At 51.9% G+C, this 23104-nt stretch overlaps 13 protein-coding genes across 13 annotated transcripts; 10 read left to right on the top strand and 3 right to left on the bottom strand.

The window, feature by feature from the left end:
* The first annotated feature begins 574 nt into the window (after nt 1-574).
* BCR37DRAFT_378488 (uncharacterized protein) lies at nt 575-1474 on the top strand. The gene is made up of 5 exons (XM_040869054.1): nt 575-969; nt 1016-1085; nt 1134-1217; nt 1267-1287; nt 1335-1474. Exons 1-5 carry the CDS (start codon nt 756-758, stop codon nt 1345-1347), a joined length of 402 nt encoding a protein of 133 aa, XP_040726473.1. The 5' UTR covers nt 575-755; the 3' UTR covers nt 1348-1474.
* Nucleotides 1138-1987, bottom strand: BCR37DRAFT_378484 (CTAG/Pcc1 family). The gene has a single exon (XM_040869053.1). It carries the CDS (start codon nt 1609-1611, stop codon nt 1366-1368), a length of 246 nt encoding a protein of 81 aa, XP_040726472.1. The 5' UTR covers nt 1612-1987; the 3' UTR covers nt 1138-1365.
* On the top strand, nt 1624-5759 carry BCR37DRAFT_267850 (uncharacterized protein). Its single transcript, XM_040866765.1, has 2 exons — nt 1624-1900; nt 2058-5759. The coding sequence occupies exon 2, from the start codon at nt 2096-2098 to the stop codon at nt 5402-5404; it is 3309 nt and encodes a 1102-aa protein (XP_040726471.1). The 5' UTR covers nt 1624-1900; nt 2058-2095; the 3' UTR covers nt 5405-5759.
* Nucleotides 5561-7389, top strand: BCR37DRAFT_356390 (uncharacterized protein). Its single transcript, XM_040868197.1, has 3 exons — nt 5561-5768; nt 5817-5877; nt 5919-7389. The coding sequence occupies exons 1-3, from the start codon at nt 5733-5735 to the stop codon at nt 7310-7312; spliced, it is 1491 nt and encodes a 496-aa protein (XP_040726470.1). The 5' UTR covers nt 5561-5732; the 3' UTR covers nt 7313-7389.
* Nucleotides 7389-10564, bottom strand: BCR37DRAFT_386601 (uncharacterized protein; the record flags this gene model as incomplete). The annotated part of the gene is made up of 2 exons (XM_040870458.1): nt 7389-7531; nt 7573-10564. 2 exons carry the CDS (start codon nt 10562-10564, stop codon nt 7389-7391), a joined length of 3135 nt encoding a protein of 1044 aa, XP_040726469.1.
* A 141-nt stretch (nt 10565-10705) lies between these two features.
* BCR37DRAFT_268197 (uncharacterized protein) lies at nt 10706-11656 on the top strand. Its single transcript, XM_040866766.1, has 2 exons — nt 10706-11180; nt 11219-11656. Exons 1-2 carry the CDS (start codon nt 10846-10848, stop codon nt 11361-11363), a joined length of 480 nt encoding a protein of 159 aa, XP_040726468.1. The 5' UTR covers nt 10706-10845; the 3' UTR covers nt 11364-11656.
* On the top strand, nt 11648-13634 carry BCR37DRAFT_267199 (SPX domain-containing protein). Its single transcript, XM_040866762.1, has 2 exons — nt 11648-12041; nt 12094-13634. The coding sequence occupies exons 1-2, from the start codon at nt 11949-11951 to the stop codon at nt 13507-13509; spliced, it is 1509 nt and encodes a 502-aa protein (XP_040726467.1). The 5' UTR covers nt 11648-11948; the 3' UTR covers nt 13510-13634.
* BCR37DRAFT_267542 (uncharacterized protein) lies at nt 13634-14527 on the top strand. Its single transcript, XM_040866763.1, has one exon. The coding sequence runs from the start codon at nt 13759-13761 to the stop codon at nt 14320-14322; it is 564 nt and encodes a 187-aa protein (XP_040726466.1). The 5' UTR covers nt 13634-13758; the 3' UTR covers nt 14323-14527.
* A 161-nt stretch (nt 14528-14688) lies between these two features.
* On the top strand, nt 14689-15444 carry BCR37DRAFT_392024 (uncharacterized protein; the record flags this gene model as incomplete). The annotated part of the gene is made up of 1 exon (XM_040871095.1): nt 14689-15444. The coding sequence occupies one exon, from the start codon at nt 14689-14691 to the stop codon at nt 15442-15444; it is 756 nt and encodes a 251-aa protein (XP_040726465.1).
* Nucleotides 15445-15543: 99 nt separating this feature from the next.
* Nucleotides 15544-17960, bottom strand: BCR37DRAFT_378475 (uncharacterized protein). Its single transcript, XM_040869052.1, has 2 exons — nt 17469-17960; nt 15544-17431 (listed from the first exon to the last, which is right to left on the bottom strand). Exons 1-2 carry the CDS (start codon nt 17839-17841, stop codon nt 15969-15971), a joined length of 1836 nt encoding a protein of 611 aa, XP_040726464.1. The 5' UTR covers nt 17842-17960; the 3' UTR covers nt 15544-15968.
* On the top strand, nt 17958-19746 carry BCR37DRAFT_378472 (uncharacterized protein). Its single transcript, XM_040869051.1, has 5 exons — nt 17958-18221; nt 18265-18272; nt 18312-18420; nt 18460-18538; nt 18577-19746. The coding sequence occupies exons 1-5, from the start codon at nt 18121-18123 to the stop codon at nt 19687-19689; spliced, it is 1410 nt and encodes a 469-aa protein (XP_040726463.1). The 5' UTR covers nt 17958-18120; the 3' UTR covers nt 19690-19746.
* A 1795-nt stretch (nt 19747-21541) lies between these two features.
* Nucleotides 21542-21780, top strand: BCR37DRAFT_378468 (uncharacterized protein; the record flags this gene model as incomplete). Its single annotated transcript, XM_040869050.1, has 1 exon — nt 21542-21780. A coding segment is annotated over one exon (239 nt), but the record flags the coding sequence as incomplete, so codon positions are not given.
* A 145-nt stretch (nt 21781-21925) lies between these two features.
* BCR37DRAFT_402314 (thioredoxin reductase) lies at nt 21926-22975 on the top strand (the record flags this gene model as incomplete). The annotated part of the gene is made up of 1 exon (XM_040871904.1): nt 21926-22975. The coding sequence occupies one exon, from the start codon at nt 21926-21928 to the stop codon at nt 22973-22975; it is 1050 nt and encodes a 349-aa protein (XP_040726461.1).
* Between the last annotated feature and the right edge of the window lie 129 nt (nt 22976-23104).

The raw sequence follows: 23104 nt of genomic DNA, 5'->3' as shown, positions 1-23104 counted from the left end.
GACTTCTTGTCCCATTCGCATGGGGCAAGGCAATGGTAATGAAGCGATTGCTGAAGGTTGCGATGCACTAAAGAAGCCGCGACGGTCAGACGAGATGCTTGAGAATTGTCTAACGATGCGCTAGTAGTGCAGGTGCCGGTATCGCGGTACGTATAGTCTCTTTTAGCGAAAATGGAAGGATGCCGTTGCGCCAACGAGGCCTCTGCTAAGAAACGGTCGTCGTTCTCGCAAAAGGCCGATGACTAGAACGCGCAAATGGTTGTTGTGAGAACTTGTGACCCTGCGATGTTGCAAAAGACCGGGGAGGACCCGACGTTGCAAACGTGCAGGAGAAATGTAGGTCTACGCAGGTACTCCTGATTCCAAAGCGGTCTCTTCTTTCCGTTTTGGCTCTGCTCCTCAGTGTTGCGTCAGCTAGCTGGGCCTGAAGGGTTTCAAGTCTTCGTTGGCTCGTTGAAGACTGGTCCAAGCTCAAAGGGTCCTTGCTTGCTCCACAAGAAAGCGTCGGCCCGCGCCTGGCAGTCAGCAGATCTCGATCGAGCCCTTTCAGATGGAGGTGAGTATGCCAGTCACATCCCGGGCATGACTCTGTTTCAGTGATGCCAGACTGGGGCCAAGTGTACCATGTGAAGAGTCTCGGCGGTACATCTGGATCACTGAGCAAGTCTCTCAGAAGGAGACAAGAGAAAGAGACAAGAGAAACACTCTACAACAGCTACACCCACTACATACACAGGTATCTAGGACACTCCTGAATGAACTTGGAAGACTCCCACACCATCTCCATGCCTACGAGTGACCATACTGCACTGGATCATCCAGCATCAAACGAATTCCCCATAGCTGAAGCAGAAGACACAGTGCTCCAGCCACTCCAGACACTGAACCAGGCACAACTCGATACTGAACTGCAGGACATCCTGGCAGAGCTGCAACAAAGGGAAGAGGCGCTGAAGGATCGTTTCAATGGCAAGAGACATTGTGTGAGAGTATGCGAGTATGCTAACCCTGATAGCGCTGTGCAAGCAGCTTGGCAACTGGGCAAAGGAGGGACTCGACTCGAGTGAGCACTTGAGTCTCGATCTGTATGTGCTCCTAGCTCCAAGACATGAGTCAAGATACTGACTCGCCAGATTGACCATGGAGCGTCGCTTTGTTGATGAGAAGCATAAGGAGCTGGAGGAGAGGCGCATCAACCTCGTCACTGTCATTCAGAGGTACGCACCTCCTTGTGTTTGTGTGCAACTGTACTGACTGACTCTGCAGTGTCCAGCAAGCATCCATGCTGTATGTCTCCTTCTAAGGACCTCGCTAAGATGCTAACCATAACAAAGACTGCGGGACTAGAGCACGATTGCAAGAGACTCATAGATCTGCCAGTTCATCCATTGTACGCACCACCACCTCAAGCGAGTCAAAGAAGGCATTGAGACTGACTCGGCTGGTACGTGCACTGGTGCATTGAAAGCGACACAGCAAGTCTCTGCCCTCAACGGAGACTGTCTTTGAGACTTGGTCTGGTTTGACCTCTGCGTCTGGAGAGAGGGAGCGGCATGCGATCTGAGCAAGTGCTTCTGTTGGGAAGGGGACACGGACAAGGATGGTGCTCATGTTGGGCTGTGAGAGCTGGATTCTTTGAGCTGTGCTGCTGTAGCTAGGCACGAGTTGACTGTTGCGCTGTGGTCCTCTCTCTCTGTCTCCTCTTTCTCACCGCAGCAGACCAGCACAGTGCACACAGCAAACCAGCACCACAGCAGCAGCAGCAGCAGAGAAGAAAAATTTTGAAGGGCACAAGACACAAAACAAGAGCCAGGCACACAGCTGGCACCATACAGGAGCAAGCAACAACAGGCCTGTCTACTCTACCACTCTACCTCCATCCACACTCTCATCTAGCTCGGTATGTTCACGTCCACAGGGAATTGCGGGACAGGGCCGGCAGTAGTGACCCAGTCAACGCGACAACTGCACTGCTGTCTTCCCCCGTCAATAGAAAAAAAAGATCATCTCCCTTCTTCAGCCTGGTGCAGAGTCAAGCATAGCTAACGTGTCTCTAGCATCTTCCCTTCAATCATACACAACCAACGCCAAAGCGATGAGAAAGTCAACGTCTCGCGAAGAAGCGAATGCACCCACAGCCTCGCGTCTCAATGGCGGCGGCTCCTACAGCTCCATCGTCGCTTCCCTCAACGGGCCGCATGGCAATGAAGCAGCAACAGGCGCGCGCATCCAAGGAGAGGGCCATAATCCTTTTGGGTATGGTAAGGAAGAGATGCTGCAAGTGTACAGTAATCTAGCAAGTGACGGGCACAAGCAAGGCTTGAATCATGCGCCGCTCGACTATGAACCTGTCGGTGGTATTACAGCTTCGGGGCTTGTACAGCCAGTCACTTTGACAGAAATGTCTGCTGAGGAAAAGGCATTGCTTGCTGGCAACATCAACAGCGATCAAAAACACAGGCGAACACAGCCAGACGACACGCATTCGCGACTCAATGGACGCAGGACAATGGGTGATGCTGGAAGGCACGATTTGTCCTCACGCACTGGTGACAGTCGCAAGTCGACTGATTGGGCAACGGACGACAAGGCTGCTAAAACGGATGCATTCGAGGACTCCTCGACCTTCCCAGCTCCCATCGCCGGTGGTAGGACTGGCAAGTTTGCTGCGATGGGCTTGTTTGATACCGGCGCAAACGGCAAATTGCAGCAGCAGGGTACCGTTGAGTCGAGCAGCAACAAGTGGGCCGATGACAAGGACGACGATGTGCTCAAGGAAGCGATGGGCTATGGTGATGCTGGATCACATGAAGTGGATCGTTTGGGCAGCTTGTATGCAAAGCAGTCACTCATGGACTCACACACCTCACGCCAGTCTTCGCATCTGCAAACATCGCAGCAACCTGCGCAACAATCGCGTTTTGCTCAGCAGCTCTACAATCCTTTGAATAATGGCTTGCCAGACTTGTTTAGCAACAAGCAAGTTGGTCAGACGCCGAGCTTGTATGGTCAGCAGCAACAGCAGCACCAGCAAGTCGATGCGAGTCGTTACGGTGCCTCCGGTACTCCAAGCCCTGGCTTAGCCGTGCGACAGGATCCACCCATGACAACGCGCGTGATGGTGATGCCGGACAAGCTCAAATGGCAGTACCGTGACCCAACCGGTCAGAATCAAGGTCCCTTCTCTGGTCTTGAGATGCACGATTGGTACAAAGCCGGCTTCTTCCAGCCAAACTTGCTTGTTAAGCGACAGGAAGATGAAGAGTTTGAGCCCTTGTCCATCTTGGTTCGTCGCATTGGTAACCAACGTGAACCATTCTTGGTCCCATTGCCATCTCGTGTTCCAACCTCGGTTGTGCAGACACGGCCTGGTACTGCAGATGGTACGAAGGATACTTGGCCCAACGGTGGCAGTCATGCTTGGTCCAGCAATGGCGCAGGCGGTGGTGCTTCCGCTCAAGCGGGCGGTGCCTCTCAACCACCCTTCCCATCTTCCTTCCCTTCTTTTGGGACCACCTTGACGGCTGAGCAGCAGAATGCACTTGAACGACGCAAGCAGGAAGAACAGTACCTCATGCACAGGCAGCGCGAATTCCTCCAGCAGCAGCAATTGGCTCAGCAGATGGCCGCACAGCGATATATGCACGGTCAGCATCCTGGTGCATACAATGCACCTGGTCAAGCTGCAGGATATGCCGGTGCGATGGGTATCGGTCGTCATGGATCACCTTTTAGCAATGGCAGTGATCGCCCCGTTCCTATGGCTTATGATACAAGTGGTGGCGGTACGCCGGGTCTCGGCTCCTGGCAACACAACGCAACTCTTTCTTCTGCAGCAACAGCCGCATTGGCTGGTGGCGTCCCCCTGCATGGTACACAGCAGCGTGGGTTTGCGGATTTTGGGGTAGGCATCTTCGATACCCCTAGATCGGAGGTGGCCGATTCTTTTAGCCAGGGACAGAGTGTGAGTGCAAGTGCTAGTGCCAGGGAGGAACGTCAGTCTTCACTGACATCGTTGGACGGCGTGCAACAGAGGGAGGAACAAGGACGCGGTTTGCCTGAGCGTGAGCAAGACAAGCCCAATGTCTCACAGCAGCAAGCCCAAGAAGTGACAAGGAAAATCAGCTTACAGCAGGTTCAAGAGGAGGAACGTCAAGAGGCTCTGCTTCAGCAGCAGCAGCAGCAGCAGCAGCAGCAACAACAACAACAGCAACAGCAGCAGCAGCAGCAGCAGCAGCAATTGAGGGACTTCGAAGCTACTCAAGAAGACTCATCAACGGCTGTACCTCAATCTGAGCCAGCAGCACTCTTGACACCTTCTGCTTCTGCAGCACCAGCACCCTGGGCGCAAGCACAGCGTGAACCAGCCAAATCGCTTTCACTCAAGGAGATCCAAGAACGCGAAGCAGCACGCGCTGCTGTGCTTCGGGAGCAGGAACGTAAAGCGCAGTTGGAGGTGCAAGCACAAGCAATGCTTCAATCTCAAGTCCAACATGCAAGCAACACGGCACCACTCAACCTCAACTGGGCCGAGCAGGCACCAGCGTCTGCCACAACGATGCAAAATGGTTTGCCGTGGAAGGCTGCCTCGACGCCCGGCAAGAAGACACTGGCGCAGATCCAACAAGAGGAGGAGGCTGCGCGACAGCGACAAACTGCACAGCTTGCTCAGCAACATCAGCAGTTGGCACAAGCAGGGCTCGGTCATATCAAGCTTGGCTCGCGTTATGCAGAAACGGCTAGTAAGCAAGCGGCACCTGGTGCTGCAGTCACAGCAGCCGTTCAAGGTGGACCTGCTTGGTCGACTGTTGGTACCGGTGGCAAAGTCAGTGCTCCTGCACCACGCCCTATCGACACACGGGTTCAAGCAGCGCCTGCCACCATGTCAGCCCCTGCCAGGGCCACGTCGGAAGAGGTCAGCAAGAAGCAAGCACCCACTCAGCCTGCAGACCCGAATGCCATTTCCCCAGAATTTTTTAAATGGGCTCAGACGGCACTTGTGCGTGGTCTCAACCCTGGTGTTCAATTTGAGGAGCTCTTGCAGCTGTTGCTCTCGTTTGGTACTGATACTGGCAAGACGACGCAAGAAATCATCAGTGACAGCATCTATGCACACTCAGCGACTCTGGATGGTCGTCGTTTCGCTGAAGAGTTTTGCAAACGGCGCAGACAAGAATTGCGCAATAATGGCGCCAAGGCTTCTGTGCAAGAGTTGAGCAAGACGATGGGATCTGGTGCGTCTGCCAAGACTCCTCAGAGTGCTGCCGGTTCGTCTGCAGGCGGCTGGAATGATGTCGTTAAACGACAGAAGGACAGCGCCTCTGCTACTACTGAGACGGATGGCTGGAATGCCGCCGTCAAAGTCCAGGGTTCCAAGAAGAAGGCTGCTGCCAAGCGCCACTAAGCACTCTTCACTCTACATCTGACATTGCATGCTCCAGCCCGAGCCTTCTGCGGTTGGATTTTCTGTTTCAAGGTCGTTTAAGCATCGTCTCGCTCCTTTTATGAAAAAGTCATCTTTCAAGGCAACTGCGCGTCCTTTCCCCGTCATCTCATAGTACACGTTTCTTTCCAAGCCTATTACAGCCAAATTGTCCTTCCTCTTCCTATCTAATTGAGCCTGTTCCGGGCCATCCCACGTCTTCTTCCTCGTTTGGCCGAAGAAATTCAACAAATCTTGAGGCGACGGGAAAGGGCCCCCATCAACGACACAAAGACAAAACAGCTCAAGGATGTTGCGCCTGCCTATTCGCACTGCAGCCCGTCTGGTGAGCCGGCTCCTACCTGGCTCAGTGTACAGACTCGCTAACAATTAGACACCCAGATCACTGGTGCCAGCGGCGAAACGATTCTACGCCAGTGAAGCGGAAGAACTTGGTATGTGTCAGCTATGCTTTCCTCTGGCGCTAACATTGTAGATGTGCTTGTTATTGGCGGTGGTCCCGGTGGATATGTCGCAGCCATCAAGGCAGCCCAGCTTGGTCTGAAGACAGGGTGTGTCGAGAAGCGCGGCGCTTTGGGTGGTACCTGTCTCAACGTCGGATGCATTCCTTCAAAGGCCCTGCTCAACAACTCACACCTGTATCATACCATCCTCCACGACAGCAAGAACCGCGGTATTGATGTCAATGATGTCAAGCTCAATCTGCCAAACATGCTCAAGGCAAAGGACAATGCCGTGCTGGGCCTGACGAAGGGTGTCGAGTACCTCTTCAAGAAGAATGGCGTCGCTTACTACAAGGGCAGCGGAAAGTTCGTCGATGAGCATACCGTCGATGTCAAGGCAGTCGAGGGTGAGAAGGACGTTGTATTGCGCGCCAAGAACATCATCATTGCTACCGGTTCAGAAGCGACACCCTTCCCTGGTATTCAATTTGATGAGCAAAAGATTGTCTCCTCTACAGGTGCACTTGACCTGCAGAAAGTTCCAGAGAAGCTCATTGTCATTGGTGGCGGCATCATCGGTCTCGAGCTCGGCTCTGTCTGGGCGCGACTTGGCAGCAAGGTCCAAGTTATTGAGTACTTGCCGGCCATTGGCGCCGGTATGGATGCAGACATGTCCAAGGCATTCACCAAGCTCATGAAGAAGCAAGGTATTGAGCTCAAGGCCAGCACAAAAGTCATTAGTGGCAAGGTCGATGGCGACAAGGTTGTTGTCGAGGTCGAGTCAGCAAAAGGTGGCAAGCAAGAGACGCTCACTGGTGACGTGTGTCTTGTCGCTATTGGTAGGCGACCATACACAGAAGGTCTCGGTCTGGAGAATGTCGGCATTGAGAAGGACGACCGTGGGCGAATTATCATTGATGAGCAGTTCCGGACAAACGTCCCTCACATTCGCGTCATTGGCGATGTGACATTCGGTCCTATGCTTGCGCACAAGGCTGAAGATGAAGGTATCGCAGCAGCCGAGTTCATCAACGGCGGACACGGCCACGTCAACTATGGTAACTGCCCGAGCGTCATGTACACACACCCAGAAGTTGCTTGGGTCGGTCTGACCGAGGCGCAGGTGAAGGAAGGAGGCAAGCCTTACGACGTAGGCACTTTCCCCTTCAGCGCTAATTCGCGTGCCAAGACCAACGGCGACGCTGAGGGTCTCGTCAAGATGATTGCAGACAAGGAGACGGGTCGCTTGCTGGGAATTCACATCATGGGCCCCAATGCAGGCGAGATGATTGGCGAGGCAGGCTTGGCGCTCGAGTACGGCGCATCAGCGGACGATATCACTGCTGTCATTCACGCCCACCCAACCCTTTCAGAGGCGTTCAGGGAATGTGCCATGGCGACAGGTGGCAAGGCTATCCACTTCTAAATCATCATTTATAGAATGCAGCGTTTCCTTAAAAGCTATTGAGACCTTGCTTCCTTTAAAGTAGATTGTTACATGCTCAGTGCGGTGGCGACGGCGAGCCAGCCGTCACCGAGGGACTCGCCATATTGCTCGCATCATGCACCGTTGCCAAAGGTCCCTTGCGTTTCTTTGAGGGCGACGCCTGCGTCGGTTCTTTGAGGGGTCTTTTTTGTGCGCTCGCTGTAGGTTAGTTTTGAAGGAGTGTCGATGGAGGTGCATACTGATCTTGCCAGAGGGGCCGAGTCTTGGTTTGGGCTTGCGTTGCCGTAGCGGCAGATCCTCGTCTTCGCAGACTTTTCCTCCGTCTGCTTCCTCGAGTGCTTCAAGTTTGAGCATCAGGAAAGGACGAATGAGGCCAATTTGCCGTTCAGCGTACTCTGCCGTCAAGGGTGGATATTTGCGATCAAAGCGAAGAACTCCCGCACCGGCGCCTTCTTCGTCCTCGTCCGCTCCAGCAGTACCGCCCATAGCAGCTCGGAAGCGACCTTGCAGCAAACGCAGTGGCACAGAAAGAGATGATAAGCCAAATTCCTTATCAAGGCCAAGCTCCTTGAAGCCGAAGAAATCTTCACCCGTCTCCTCTCCAAATGTACCGGTGACAAAGGCATCGCCATTGTTGTCGCTGAACATATTGCTGCCATCTTGTCGTAAGCCGCCGGCTCCTTCGACAGTACCGTGGATGAAGTCGTTGAGGAATGCTTGCAATCTTGTGTGAAAGTTAGACAACTTGTCTGCTCTGCCCTTGACATCGTCGTTGATGTACGATTCGAGAACCATCATGTCAGGCACTCCACCTTCAAACAATGCATGGCGCAAGATCTTTTCTGGAGTCTTTTTCGGCAGTTGCGACTCGCTGTACTCCTTCAAGATCTTGCCGAGCATTGTCAAATAGTCGGCAGCCACTTCAGTCACGCAGCCAAGTGCCTCTACTTGAAAGTCCTCGAAACCAGCTTGATAGAGAAGATGACCACACTGTCTTTCAAGTAACGCACGAGCGAGCGGCTCACCACAAGGCTGTATGTCATAGCCTTCTTGCTCCAACAGGGGGGCTTTCAAACTCAGCTTCGACTCTGCTCCCATCAGTTGACGAAAGTAGCTTGCCGGGAATGCAGCCATGGCTGGATCTTGCATCAGCTTGAGACTACTCAACTTTGTACACAGGGACCGTATCGCTTTCATTTCCATTGTTGAAGACTTGAGGCGATCATACAGACCATCAGAGGGTGGCTCAAACGCTGATGTGTCAACCACCTGCAACGGTCTCTCATCAGCGTGATATTCTGGATCAATGTCAATTGGTGGAAGGTTGCAGAGCTCATACTCAGCCAGATGCAACTCCTCTTCTCGATTCTCGCGGCCAGCTTCAGAGCGCAAGCTGATATTGCTGTTTCCAGAAGCCGGCCGTAGATCGCGCGTGAAGCTGCCACTCGCAAGCTGTTCCGTGGGAACATGAAGGAGTCCTTGAGGTGTCGGACTGCAGATGGCATCCTCTGCCCTGAGCATATCTTGCCTGAATCGTCGATGCCGAGCAGCAGAGTAGCCTGCGCGAAGTTTCTTGGTGCGTGTACGCCATATCTGTGAGGGAATATCAATCTCATCCGCCTCGCCTGCATCACTCGCATCGTCGGCCATGTGTGCCGTGTTGTCTTCCTGATCGTCACCGGGATTGTAGCCATTCGGAACGGTCTTGTCGCCTTCGGTAGGTAGTACTTGATCCGCCTTTTCGGTGAGTTCTGCAGTCTCGCTATCCCGCTCCTCCTTGTCTGCTTCAGCAACGATATGTCCGTTAGGTTTTTGTACCGTCTTTGCCTTTGCAGACTTGGATCCAAATGTGCCTCGCGTCGACTTGTTGGCTGGTGGTGGCTGCAGCTTGTCGTCTTCTGACTCTGCATCTCCATCATCTCCAAGGCCAAGTTCTTCCGCTTCCACATCGACTCGATCTCGAACAGTGATGTTTGGCACCATGCCAAGCAGCTGTTCTGATTTGCGCCGCATGGCATAGGCGTGCTTGCGCAATGGATGATTGGGATCGGCATTATACGTCAAGCAGTTTTGCCAAATGAGAAAGACGTCGTCTTGAAATTCCTTTTTGCTTTTATATTGCAAGTTTTTGAGATTTTTCATCAGGGTGCCGAGATCCATGGGTTGCTTGATGATGTTGTAGTAATCGGGGACATCTCGCTTGGTGACCTTGTTGAGAAATGCAGTCGAGTGCTCGGTATAACCACGAAGCTCCAGTACAACACGCTCAGCAGCTTCATACAACTCTTCTTGGCCAACTTTTTCCTCGTTTGCCCATTTACTGCGATTCTTGCGCACATCAGACAACAGCGTGCGAAGCTCATTGTCAGTCATTGCCAACTGCTCACGCGACTTGTCAATCTTGGCAATCAAGTGCTTGAGGGAGAGGTTGGCGGCACCAAAATTGACGGCCGAGAGCTTTTCGCGATCACCCGAGGTCGAGTCTTCTTCTACTTGACGGTCTGACGCATCGAGTTTGTGCTGTTCGAGCATTGCATGGCGATCATGTTCGAGTGTGTGGTAGAGTGTGTTGAGTTCGAACCGCAGGATTGATTCTTCATGCAATCTATTCTCTGCTGCATTCTGTACAGCTTGATGGACAGCTGCGCCATTGGTTGCTGGTACGTTTGCGGAGTCTGGATGTGAATTTGGGGGAGTAGATTCTCCGTCGCTTTCCTCATCATAGTCGTCATCGCCCCCTCGAATTGTTTGCGTTACTTTCGAGGTCATTGACTCTTGTTGATCCAAGGCTGTAGCTTTGCTGTCCACCACGTAGGGAGAGACAAGCACCGTGGAGCCATCAACTGGGCGTTGAAAGAGATCAGAGGCAATACTCGTCTCGTAGATCAGCCGCCGCGTGCGAAACAGTTTTGTAAGTTCATCCACTTCTGTCTCGGCAGTCGAGTCTGAAAGCCCATTCTGTGAGGAGTTGGCGGCCGGCGTGACCGGTCGACTCTGAACGGCTGTGATCTGTGGGTGGCTCACGACCGCGGGTTCCTGCCGAGTCGTGTGCGCATCAAGTGACACTTGAGTCCAAACATCGTTGCGAACAGCGACAGATGCGAGTAGATTTCTGTCCTCGACACTCAGCCGTTGTATCGCCAAGTTACTCGTCAGCTCTTCGGCGATGGCCTTGAGGAATTTCGGGTCGCCATTGATCCACCGTTTCCGCGCGGGATTCACCTGCGTCATCGAAAAGTACGAAGTGTGTCGATGCTGCCTTGTATCACGGCCTAGCACATGATTGTGCGTCTGCCTGAAGTATACGCTGGAGATGGAAGTGGAGCTTCTGGACGAGCCTGCCCGCCTGCTGCTTCCCTTCTCAAGCTTAGCGACTCTACGCGACCCTTTTGCTTGCCGTTGTGTGTGGTGTTGCTGTCCCTGTGCACGTGTCTTGCCTGGTCGCGTCGAGTTGCCAAGTAGGAAACGCTGGCAAGTTGACTACAGTCCAGTGCTAGTGCTAGTGCTGAGCGATGCAGGAGATACAGCTGCTGGGCCTCAAGATCAGGGTCGTGCCTGCTGCCATCTTTGCAGCGCTGGTTCTCTTTTCTGGCTGGGCAGGACTTTATATCAACAGCGGCACAATTCCAGTGCACGACAAAGCACAGCATGTCACACTCTTCTTCCTCATGGCGCTCTCACTCTACTGGGTCCTGGATGTGGGTAAGCGGAAGGCGACTCAGATGACGTTGGTCGTTATGCTTGCTGCGAGTGTTGGTTCAGAGTTCTTGCAAAGTGTCTTGACAACAAGGACATTCGATCCGCTGGATATCGGCGCAAACGTCGCAGGATCTATTGTGGCAATCAGGTACTTAGACTCACTCATCAAACTTGTGCTAATGCTAGTCTTGATTCATGGTATCATGGACGCATGCTTGAACGAAAGAGAATTGCCAAGTATGCGAATGTGCCGCTTGCAGGCGCCGATGAGGATCAGATTGGTCTTGAAGATGTGTCTGGAGACGATCAAGTGAATACTATTGCCAGGTGATAATGATGACTACTATTTACGCTACGATCACGAAAAGCGACCAACCTTCTTTCTTTGAACTTTCACTCTTTTCAATAATGCCTGCAGCACTTGTTTCACTTGGAGTTCTGCATGTCTGAGTCATCGCCTACGCAGTAACATGCTTTTGATTGCGTGAACAACGCTGTCTTGGCATGTTGTAGTATGCTGGATTGCCATGCTGTTGCTAGCCTTGCTTCCACATAAATTCGCACCGACTTTGTCATGACGAGTGTCCAACAAGTCGATACTCCATCCCAATGAGTCTTGCCACCTTCGTCCTCCCCAGCTCGCTCCGTCCATAGTCACTCCATGAAGCAGCAAAAGGCAGTTTCCCCTTTGCCTGTCATCTGAATGCTGTCTGCCAATTGAATTCTCCCGTTGCGCCACGCTCAAGATCACAGACAAGAGCAAACACACTCCCTCGTCCTTCCTGCTGCAGTGTCGGGCTCAGTCACTGCTCACGGCATCGCCTATCTGTTCGAAGCGCAGGGACACCATTCTTGACAGAAGGCCTGTCATTGAACCGCTCATTCATCCACATCAGTCACTTGTATTGCATGCACTATGAAGTTTGGCAAGAGTTTTGAGAAGCAGCTCGAAGATGAAGATATCCCTGCAGAATGGCGCGCAGCGGCCATCAAGTATAAGTCGCTCAAGGTATGTTTTTGTTTGTCAAAGACAAAGAGGTGGATGGCTAACTTGGTCAAAGAAATGCATTACACGCGTCGTTCAAGAACTCGAATCACTTGGCTTGAGGCCCGAGACGATCAAGGATCTGCTCGATACCTCTGCCGCGCCCGATGCCACACGTTCCTCAGGTGGCGCGATTGAATACTTATTTGATGGTACAACACGCTCCATTCAACCCAAGATTCGGTTTACGGTGGATACGACCGGTGCGCATATGGCAGAATTATCCTCGACCACGCGAACGGCGCTACGTGATTTACTGCAAAAGGCAGCAGCGAATGCGACATCATCCAAAGGAGAGGAGATGCCGTCGCTTGATCGTGTTGCTTCACATGGCTCCTCATCGTCTTCTGAAGCGTTGTATGATCCTGTTCAGGGTGAAAAACTAGAAGAAGAGGTTGAACGGATACGGCTACACAGACAACAACTCAAGCTCAAACGTCCGCCTGTTCTTGGGACTGCGTGCTCGAATGGTGCAACAGGAGATGAACCCTGTGCTGAGCATCGCGAGTTGCAAACCATTCAAATCAAGCTCGATTCGGATCTCGAGTTTTTCGATATGCTGAGTCAAGAGCTCGATACGCTCGATGCACTGGAGGAGCGAGAGAAGCAGTCTGTTGCAATCAGCATCAATCAGCTTGGTTCAGAAGTGTCTGCACTCGTACGACCGAATAACAAGGGCAAGTTGAATCCTGACCTTGAAGCATGGCGGAAACTGTTGCGATTGTATGAAGATGCTGGTGTCTTCCAACCTGTCTCCGAATCGCAACGACGCTCCCATACACCCGAAAAAGCAGCACGACAACTCGCGTGGTTTGCAAAAGAGGTGGAGCGAACGGGTATCCTTGTGACGAATGCCAAGCGTGGCAATGCAAAGAGTCAAGCCCTGTACAATACTTTCAACATCCTCAATTTGGCGATCCTTCGACAAATCAAATTTCACAGCATGAATCAAGAAGCCATGTCGAAGATTCTGAAAAAGTTCGATAAACGCACAGCATTGACGGCAAGACGCTCATTTCCTGACTTTATGGCATCTGATCCATTCTTTGGAAAAGGTTTAGCGCAAGCCATGTATGCTGCAATTGCAAGCAACATCCTCTCCATTGTGCCACAACTCGACGACTACGCGTGTCCGGTGTGTACCAGCATCACGGTCAAGCCGATTCGTCTCGATTGTGGCCACATTTTTTGTGTGCGATGCTTGATTACGCTGCAACTCTCTCGCGAGAAGCACTGCCCCATCTGTCGCAAACCGAATGTCTTGCGCGCTGATTCGAGTAATATTGATTATGCGCTGTTGAACTTTCTGAAGCAGTACTTTCCAGTGGAAGCGAAACAGAAGCAAAAGGAGAATGAGCGGGAACAGTTGAGGGCTGAGATGTTGGCAGCGGGGATGGACCCTGACAAGTCAAGCGGGTGTGTTGTCATGTAAATTGAGGTTGGCAGGTCAAGAATAGACGGATGATGAGGCTGCTTCTCCATCATTCAGCTTGTAGTCATTGTAGGACAATGTAGGTTTGTGGTAAGTAGCGGTCGACTGTGGAGCCGAAGCAGGGACGAGCTCAACGCATCACGATGACTGCACGATAACAAGCTGCGCTCAACAGGCACAAAGACCAGATCTGCTCCTCGGCTCGAGACTATCAAAGATATCCAACAAATCATAGAAAGTCACCCCGCGATGTCTTCTCGACGCAGCGCAACGCACACTGCCGGCGCAACATCCTCTAGCAGGCAACCTCCTACAAGCATGGCTGGGCCATCCACCACCACAGAGACTGGCTCGCATGGGACGAGTCCACGACGGACCCAACCACTCGCTATGAAACATGGTGCGCGCACAAAAGTAGAAGATAATCATGGAAGTCCTGCATCCACGGCAACGGCGACACCTACGACGACCACCAGCACGACGATGCGCAATGATCGCTCTACAGGTGTGCGCTATGCATCGTCTGCTGATTTTCTATCACCAACGATGCGTAGTTCATACAAGTCAGAGACATTCGACCTGTCCATGTCGCATGATGGGTATGGCTACCATGTGGGTGGCATGTCTCCCTCTCCTGTGATTGTGACGAGTAAAGCAACTGGCTTTGCATGGAACCGGGATGTGTTTCTTTCGCGATGGGGACAGGAGCGTGCTGGGCTGGAGGAGGACTATGGGAGTGCACCTGGACATGGACAGCGCGTTGAGGCGCATGAGATTATCCTGGACGACGAGGATTTGATGTTTGGGGTGTGAGTGGTGTGTCAGTCATTTTAGCGTCTGCGTCTGTCTCTAGCTCTGTTACTACCTCTCTAGCTCTACTAGTCTCTGCTAGTCTCTACTAGCCTACTAGTCTATCTATGTTTTGCTGCCATTTCCCGCTTATGTCAGCATCCCGCGCATTTCTCGGCGTCTCCTCGGGCAGAGAACAGATATAGACTGCAGTACAGTACACAGCATACAGTATAGAACACAGACAGTTCTTCCAGAAGAGACGGCCCGCACGGCAACACAACCGCGACCACATGTGAAACCTAGTGGGGGCCCAAGCAACGGATGCACTAGCACAGCACACACAGCACACACAGTACAGACTCCCTCTCCTACAACCACACTCCCTCAATGCAAGACATCCAACGAGCGGCCTACTCCCTCGACGCAGCACTCGCACGCACCCTCCATCCAAGCGACCATGCCAAGACCCACTATCACAACGACGACGACGACGTCCAAGACTACTTTGTCCCCCAAGCACCCAAACAAACCGCCTTCATCCCCCTCGAACGCGCCAACACGAGCAATAGTCGTGGCAAACAAGTAGTCAACACACGCGCAGCCATGTATCCACGCTACACGTATACTGCAAAAGCTGGTCGACACGGTGGCAATAGTCTGGATTCAAGTGCTTCGTCATCACCCAATGCAGGAATACCCACGTACCTCCATGGCAGTGATGAGGACCACCAAGGGTTGGCGACGCTGGCGAGTCATATGCATTTATTGACTGTTCATGTCGATCAGCAGATGTTATCTCAACAACGGCCCTTACAAGCCGTGACGGAGGAAAGGGATGGAGAAGAGCGGCGTGACGACTTGTCTGCTGTAGGATGCACCAACGCTGCCTGTTTGCAGGATTGTGCGAATCGTGAAAAGGCAGGCCGCGTACCTATCCCTTGTATAGAGACTAAAGTCGCGCTAGCGGATCGAAGACAAGCATTGGCACAGCAGCAGCAGGAAGAAGCGACCACTGAGCAGGATGAAGAGGTGGCGTATGATATGGCCTTGGTGACGCGGTGGGTTGAGTACCATCGTGCGTTGGCGGAGGAACAGCGCGAGCAATTTCAAGCACTGTGTAAAGGCACTACGCAAAGTGATTGATATAGACTAAACGGCTTTAATGATGATGACTGGAGACCTTTATGTTTTTGTTTGCAAACATTTTCATGATTCAGGGGCTGCTCTTCCAGTTACAAGCAGACGGAAACGAAAGAAGGACCTTGAAAGAGATCTATATACGCAACATGCTGTTTTCAAGGCGTACACCAGAGTCAGACGCCAAGACGGAGCGCAAAGAGCCAGAACGTCTCATTGTCAAGGCATTCATGCCGCTTCCCATCAGACCAGACCCTATTGCATTTAAAACCCCCAAACAAGTAGAACGCACCTTGCCTGGCTCCTTGGATGCCTTCACCACCTCCTCTGTTGTTCAAAAACAAAATCCCATGGCGGCGTGTAAGAAGCCAGTCTTGTGCAGGGAAGAACGTGTTCGAATCAGCGACATTGCTGAAGCTGATGAAGCGCATTTTGACATACTGGGACGCATGCATGGCCAGCTGCCATTCAATCCCAACGGAACGCAGACATCGTCAGAGACTAGCACAGGTAATTGACTTGTATATCCTTCACGTCTGACGCATGCGCCTGCCAATATTGCGACGCACATGCCAAGCCTGCCATCCAACACCTTCTCCAGCCTTCTGCGTCACATACGGCCTCTCACCACGTATGCCAGTTGCATTGCCAAACATGGCTGCAGCAGGTACTTCAATGCCACCGGACACAAGCAAGAGCGCGCGTTGTGCATCTTTCCTTGAATACTTGTCGAGTTGCGCTGCTGTGATGGGGGAGATGAGGTGGATTTTGCGCTGTGCAAGGTCAAGTCCTGCGACGATGGCAAGAGCAATACAGTTGCTTGAGGCAGGCGGTATCGGTGCTCCGTCGTTTTCGAGATAGGCAAGACCGTGCTGTGTGCGTGGCAGTGGTCCGTGCAACAGACTCTTGTCGACTTCAACGAGTGCCATGACTGTACCGTTGATGGCAGCAATCAGATCGAGCGGCTGTAATGATTCTCGTAGGATGGCAATACCATGGATCCCTGCTTCATCAGAATCATAGGATGTGACCCACGTATGGGTGCCTGCAAGCGGTCCAGTCTGCCAGCCATCACCAGATCGATGAAAGTATGTCAACAAATTGAGCGTCCTTGCATCGGCTGCGCTCATCGTAACAGCGTCAGTAGGAAGCGGGGCAGGCATCGCTTCATTGGAGACACCTTCAGGTAAATGTCGTTGTAAGTCTGAATGCCCCAAGTGAAGGACATGAATGCGCGTATCGGATAGTGCTTGCAGCGACGCTGCAATGATGGACGACAGAAGTTCTAAGCCGGTTCCCTTGACCCAACCAGGTGTATTGATTGTCACTACCGCCTGAGGGTATCGCTCAACGATTCGTATCAAATCGAGCGCACATTCGAAATAATGCGATGGATCTTCCTTGGCACTCGTCTCGCCAATCCAATGGGATCTGAGATGTTGTGGAGGTCTTTTCCAAATAGGACCCGTACTGAGCATAAAATGAGCAGGTGTCATCAGCAAGTACGCCGACATGATGCCAGGCGGTGAAAACTGGGGTTGACCGGGATCCAGATCAATGTACAAGACAGGATACCCTGAAGAGAGCGCCTTGTTGCTTCTTCTACGCGCCCAAGTCGACTTGCCACTATTCTTGGGCCCTGTAAAGAACGTCAAGTCGCCTGGTTTATCTTGCCATGCTAAATTTTCTTCTTTATATTGCTCAGGGCCATATCCAAGTAGAGAAGATTTGAGTCGTTCACTCGAAATTGGAAATAGAGCTCTTCCTTGTGGGTAATGCGCCAAGACACGCGGTATTCCATCGTGGCAGGGATGCATCAAAAACGTCACTGGCTCGTTGCTCCCTGTCTCAGCGGCAGAAACTGGCCAAGACTCGCTTTCTGGTATCTCTACCAGAATTGCATAATTCATTCGACCAAGTCTCGCACCTAGTAAGCAAAGACTGCCGGATTTGACAACCAAGAGAAAGCGACCACGCACTGAGATGACCTCAAGTTAGTGCCAAACAGCATCCATAGGCTCTTACCTCAGATGCAGGCAGCTCAACGCGAAGTGAACCTTCCTCTTCCTCTATCGTCGCTGGCAGTGGACGTTGCTGACCAGCAGCAGCGACGAAGCCCTCTCTCGAAGGGTGCACACTCGATTGACCTGTGCTGGAGGCGAGAGCAGCAAAGCGATTGACACCTGTATCCATGCCATCTTCAAGTTCACTGGCAGATCCATCAGATTGAGCAGCACTGAGCTCCTGCCCAGGCGACTCTGCATCTAGATCAGATGTGGTCTCGACAGGGTCATCTGAAGCGTTGGCTGCAAGAGCGAGAGCAGCAGCAGCTTGGGCCTCTTCTAGGGCAAGTTTCTTTGCAGCAAATGCTGAGAGCTGATGAGCATCTCCTTTGCGTTTCATAGGTCATGGAGCCATTGAGCATGGAATTGACTTGGTGTAGCTGGTGTCGTAGAAGGAGTCGTCACGTGGGCGAGTGAACGTCATTGACAGGACGAGGAAGGGAACGCAAAGCCAGACAGGACAACAGGAAGAGACCAGACTCGCAGCGACAGTTGCGATAGACATACAGAGAGAAGAGAGGGTCGCGGAAGAGAGACCGATTCTCCCAGTGACGAGCCAAGTCGAGGCGCTTCTTCCCAATTGGCACTCGGTCGTTTCAATCACATCACATCAGCCTACATGTCTTCGGAAAACATCCCTGCGGAAGTAGCCGCTGCGGACGAAGCAGTCGCACAGGGCGATACTGGCAAGTTCAAGCTCATCTTATCCATTCTACGACAGTAAGCATCCAGCCAAAATGCATGTCAGACGGCTAACCTCCAGATTTATCGGTATGATGGCAAATTGACATGACCACCATTAACATTCAGGCGTCAAGGATATGGCCAATGTGCGATTCAGTCTACCGGCTCAGCTGATTGAGCCGATACCCAATCTCGAATACTGGAACTACTGCGACCGGCCTGACTACTTTGTTGCGTAAGCTTGCCTTCTCTCATCAACAAAGCCTAATGATAGAATGGATGAGAGTGACGATGCTTTAGAACGTATGCTCGCTGTGTTGCGCTGGTACTTGACAAAAGATCTGAAACTTGTGGTAAGCCACTGCGCTGTGCTATACAAGCTAACCTCTAGCATGGTAAGATTTGCAAGCCATACAACTCAGTGCTCGGCGAGTACTTTCGCTGCCGATGGACAAGCACAAGTGTGCCACTCAATCCAGTGACTGCCAAACTGCTCGAAGGACCAGCTGAGCCTGCTGCGACCGCAAGCAAGGCATCCCGCTTCAAGCCTTCTTTTGGACGACGTGGCACAAGCACAGCTACACTTGCAAGTGTTTCTGCTCCTCCAACACGTCCCGTTTCCCCTACAGGATCGACAAAGTCGACCAATTCAGGTGTTGCTCGGGATATCACCGCCCCGCTTCAAAAACCCATTCAAACAGCCTTCTTGTGTGAGCAGACGTCGCACCATCCGCCCGTGTCTGCCTACATCTATTCATGCCCAGAAAAACAGATTGAAGCGGTGGGCATGGACCAGATTGCTGCGAAATTTACAGGGACCACCATCAAAGTCGAGCCTGGTGAGTTGAATGAGGGCATCTTTGTCAAGCTCAAGAAGCGCAATGAGGAATACCGCTGCACACACCCAACTGCGACGATCTGTGGTTTTTTGCGAGGCACGCTGTACACGACCATTCAAGATTCGGCCGTCATTACATGCAAGCAAACGGGTTTGCGGACCATTATAATTTACAAGGATGAGCCATGGATTGGTAAGCCCAAATTTCAGATTGAGGGTCTCATCTTTCGTTACAACCAAGATGAAGATGAGGATATTGTTACATGCAGAGATGTGCCTGAAGAGGCGATTGTTGCCAAGATTGAGGGTTCATGGAAGGGCAAGTACTACATCTCGAGTCCCAAATCGGCAGAGAGACACGTCTTGCTCGATGTGACTGATTTGCTACCTGTCACCAAGACCGTGCCACCTATGGAGCAGCAGCAAATCAACGAATCGCGCGTCGTTTGGGATCCCGTTACCAAGGCGATTCTTGCGCGAGATTTTGTACAGGCAACGCGCAACAAGACGGAGATTGAGGATCTACAGCGTACTGTCGCAAAAGAACGGGCTGCCAAGGAGGAGCCCTTTGTGCCTGTGTACTTCCAGGTGAATGGGGATGGGCGACCAACCTTGACAGAGGCTGGTAGGCGGACACTGCTTGGCCAATTTGACGCTACCTCTTAGATTGCTGAAGAGTTATTCCATGTACACTACAAGAGACCCCAGAAGCCGTATACATAGCTTAAGTATCTGCTTCATCCTTTCGCTACCCTCATTCGCCTCATGGTTGGCAGTCTGGTTGAAAATCCGAGTTTTTTGGGCACTCTACCCTTGCGCGGTTCTCCTTGAGAGCCAATGAAATCGCTTGAATTGAGTGCAAGAAAGGACCTAGAGAGCCAATCACTTGCGAGGAAGGCCAGTAAAGAGCCAATCATCTGCGAGAAAAGGGACAGCAGAGAGCCAATCATTGTCGCGATATCCTTTGCAGCGCGCAGTGCCAGACTGCCAGTGAGCTCCAGGGCGCAGAGCATACGCGTAAATTGGTTGTGAATAGCGACAACCAAACACCTCTGAACTTGCATCTCCTACTGCTTCCGTGCATAGCTGAAGCACATATTGCTTGTTGCCGTCTGAGTCTTCAGCTTCCTTCATCGACTGCCGAAATGGTACCATAATCATCGTCCTGTTCCAGAGATATGGCCAGGCCCGCCAGACACTTTAGTTTCGTCAAGTGCTGCGCTTCTCAGGCTCTCAGCACGTCACATGCAGGCATCGTTGAAGCTAGTGCAGAATGTCAAGACACTGTCGCGTCGAGCAGTCAGGCCAATCAGGTGCCAAGATTCTATATTTTACGCGTCCTGGACGACTCATTTCATTTGATACGTTCTCGCTACAATTTGCGTGTTGAACGCTGGCGTCACGGCATATGTTGGAAAGGTGGGTACAAGTTCGAGCTTTAAGATCAGCTCAAAATGCTCCACATTGAACTTGGCATACCTGTCCCAGAAGTACTGCGTCACTGGGTTGTGGTGGATGAATACGCTGATCGCGATTCTCTTTATCTCGACCAACGATTTGGAGTAGCCTGCCTCTCCCCGGAGCTTTGCACATCTCACGGTTTTCAATCGTATGCAAAAGACGAACAGGTCCACGACTATCTCGCCAGCCAGTTCGGAACAAAGTGTGCAGTTGCTCCCGTGACAACTAGAGCAGAAAGGGATTGATGCAGATTCGCTCTGGACGAATGGCAAAGGTCAAGTGGGCGTCAAAACATATTGCCTTCGGCTGAGGGCTATATGCACATCACCAGAGCTGTCAACGAAAAGGCTGATGGGCAGACCATGCAATACAAGCTCGTCGACCATGTCAGAAAATTCTTAGAGAGTGACGAGAAGAAGAGGATGAACGACAAGCTGACAAACTTCTTGCACTCGTCCACGATGCGGCGAATAGCGGCTGGTTAACAGGCGAGGCTATCAACAGAAATGCGTCATCTCACTTTAAGCGACCCTATTGTGTGCAACCTTGGACCGACCAGACCGCCTGAGCAGCCTGTCAGGCATATGAACCTCGCCGCTCCTGCACCAGTACCGCGGCCTGTTGATTCCTCGGCGCCCGAAATTTTCATCCAAAAGGGAAAGCACTCAAGTGATATGCGCAGAGTCTGCAAGAGTTGCAGTCTCCAATCATGCGGTGCTTTGAAAGCAGTACATTGTGTGCTTCACCCCTCAAAACTTGAGTCGTGCTGAGCGCTCCGTAAAGTTAGGAAAGCTGAAGCCAGACATCTTGAGACTATGGAATTGCTGGCGTGTATTGCAGTATGAACGCAAGAGGAATTCAGGATTGACATTGCCTTCAGCTTGCACCACGAATTGTATAACACTGTTTGACAAGCTCTAATCTGATATAGGAAGCAGGTCAAGCAAGCTGCTTGGCTTCCTTCAATCTAACGCAAACTTCATTACATCCTGAAGCATACATTGAGGAACGGATAGTTTGCAACGCGTTTGTTCAGGGTACTGATAGGTCGACGAAGATGCAGTCGTTTGTCGCCGAGCCATCTGATGATTTGCGCTCATTGGAGGTTCGAAGCAGGCGACCATGCCATCAGGGAAAAGCAGTCACCAACAGAATCGATGCTATAGAGAGCTCCAATACTTACCCAAGGGTACTCATCTTTGCATTTCACAATGAACGGCGGCTAGCGATGTCATTTAAACCCATGAAACGTCTATATAAACCGCCTAGGGCGCTTTGCGCCCCAGGCATGGGAATATAGCCGAATATAGCCGTTTTTTGCTGGAATCATCTGTCAGCTCGACGACAAAGACAGTGCATGCTACGGACATCCTCCCGACGACTTGCTGCCATCTCCACTGTCTTTGCCACTCAACAGACTCTCTCTACAGCACCCAGCAAGATGCCGCAACACAACAAAATCATCATTATTGGTTCAGGCCCAGCAGGCCATACTGCCGCCATCTACCTGTCTCGTGCAGAACTCAAGCCAGTCTTGTTTGAAGGCATGCTTGCCAATGGTATTGCTGCTGGAGGCCAACTTACCACCACCACAGACGTTGAAAACTTTCCCGGGTTCAGCAAAGGCATTGGTGGTCAAGAGCTCATGGAGGAGATGCGCGGACAAAGTGAACGGTTCGGTACAACCATCATCTCAGAGACGATTGCCAAGGTCGACCTTAAGAGCAAGCCATTCAAGCTATGGCGTGAGGGAGAGGAAGGCAAATCAGAGCCAACGGATACCTGTGATGCACTCATCATTGCAACCGGTGCAAGTGCTCGAAGGATGAACTTGCCAGGAGAGGAGACGTACTGGCAAAATGGCATCAGTGCTTGTGCCGTCTGTGACGGTGCTGTGCCCATCTTCCGCAATAAGCCATTGGCTGTGATTGGTGGCGGTGACTCGGCGGCAGAGGAAGCGTTGTTCTTGACAAAGTACGGATCGGAAGTCTATGTTCTGGTTCGACGCGACGTGCTGCGTGCTTCTGCTGTCATGAGCAAGCGGCTGCAAGCGCACCCCAAGATCAAGATGCTTTGGAACACTGTTGCTGAAGAGTGCTTTGGCAATGACAAGGGCTTGCTCACGCATTTGAGCATCAAGAATGTCAAGACGGGTGAGGCTTCCAAATTGGATGTCAACGGTCTATTTTACGCTATTGGACATGACCCTGCAACGCAGCTCTTCAAGGAGCAGCTCGATGTTGACACAGAGGCGTACATCAAAACAACACCTGGCACAACAGAGACGTCTATTCCCGGTGTGTTTGCCGCTGGTGATGTGCAGGATAAGAAGTACAGACAAGCCATCACCAGTGCTGGTAGCGGCTGTATGGCTGCACTTGAGTGCGAAAAGTACCTGGCAGACTCGGAAGATGCAGCAGTGCACGTCAATGAGCTCAAGGGATCAGGCGGTGAGAGCTATAGTGAGAATCCGCTCGTCAAGGATACGTAGAGCTGCATTTGTAGACATCACATTGCAAAGTGCCAAGCATGTCCAATAGACAAAGCAGCGCGCTCCGATTGTTGAACATATTGTCTGTAGTATGCATCTTGAACGTACGCGTGGTAGGGGCTGGTGTGG

Source organism: Protomyces lactucae-debilis (assembly GCF_002105105.1).
Source record: "Protomyces lactucae-debilis strain 12-1054 chromosome Unknown BCR37scaffold_6, whole genome shotgun sequence".
Classification (NCBI taxonomy): domain Eukaryota; kingdom Fungi; phylum Ascomycota; class Taphrinomycetes; order Taphrinales; family Protomycetaceae; genus Protomyces; species Protomyces lactucae-debilis.
The sequence above is the reverse complement of the archived record's forward strand: the minus strand, read 5'-3'. Positions and strand labels throughout refer to the sequence as shown.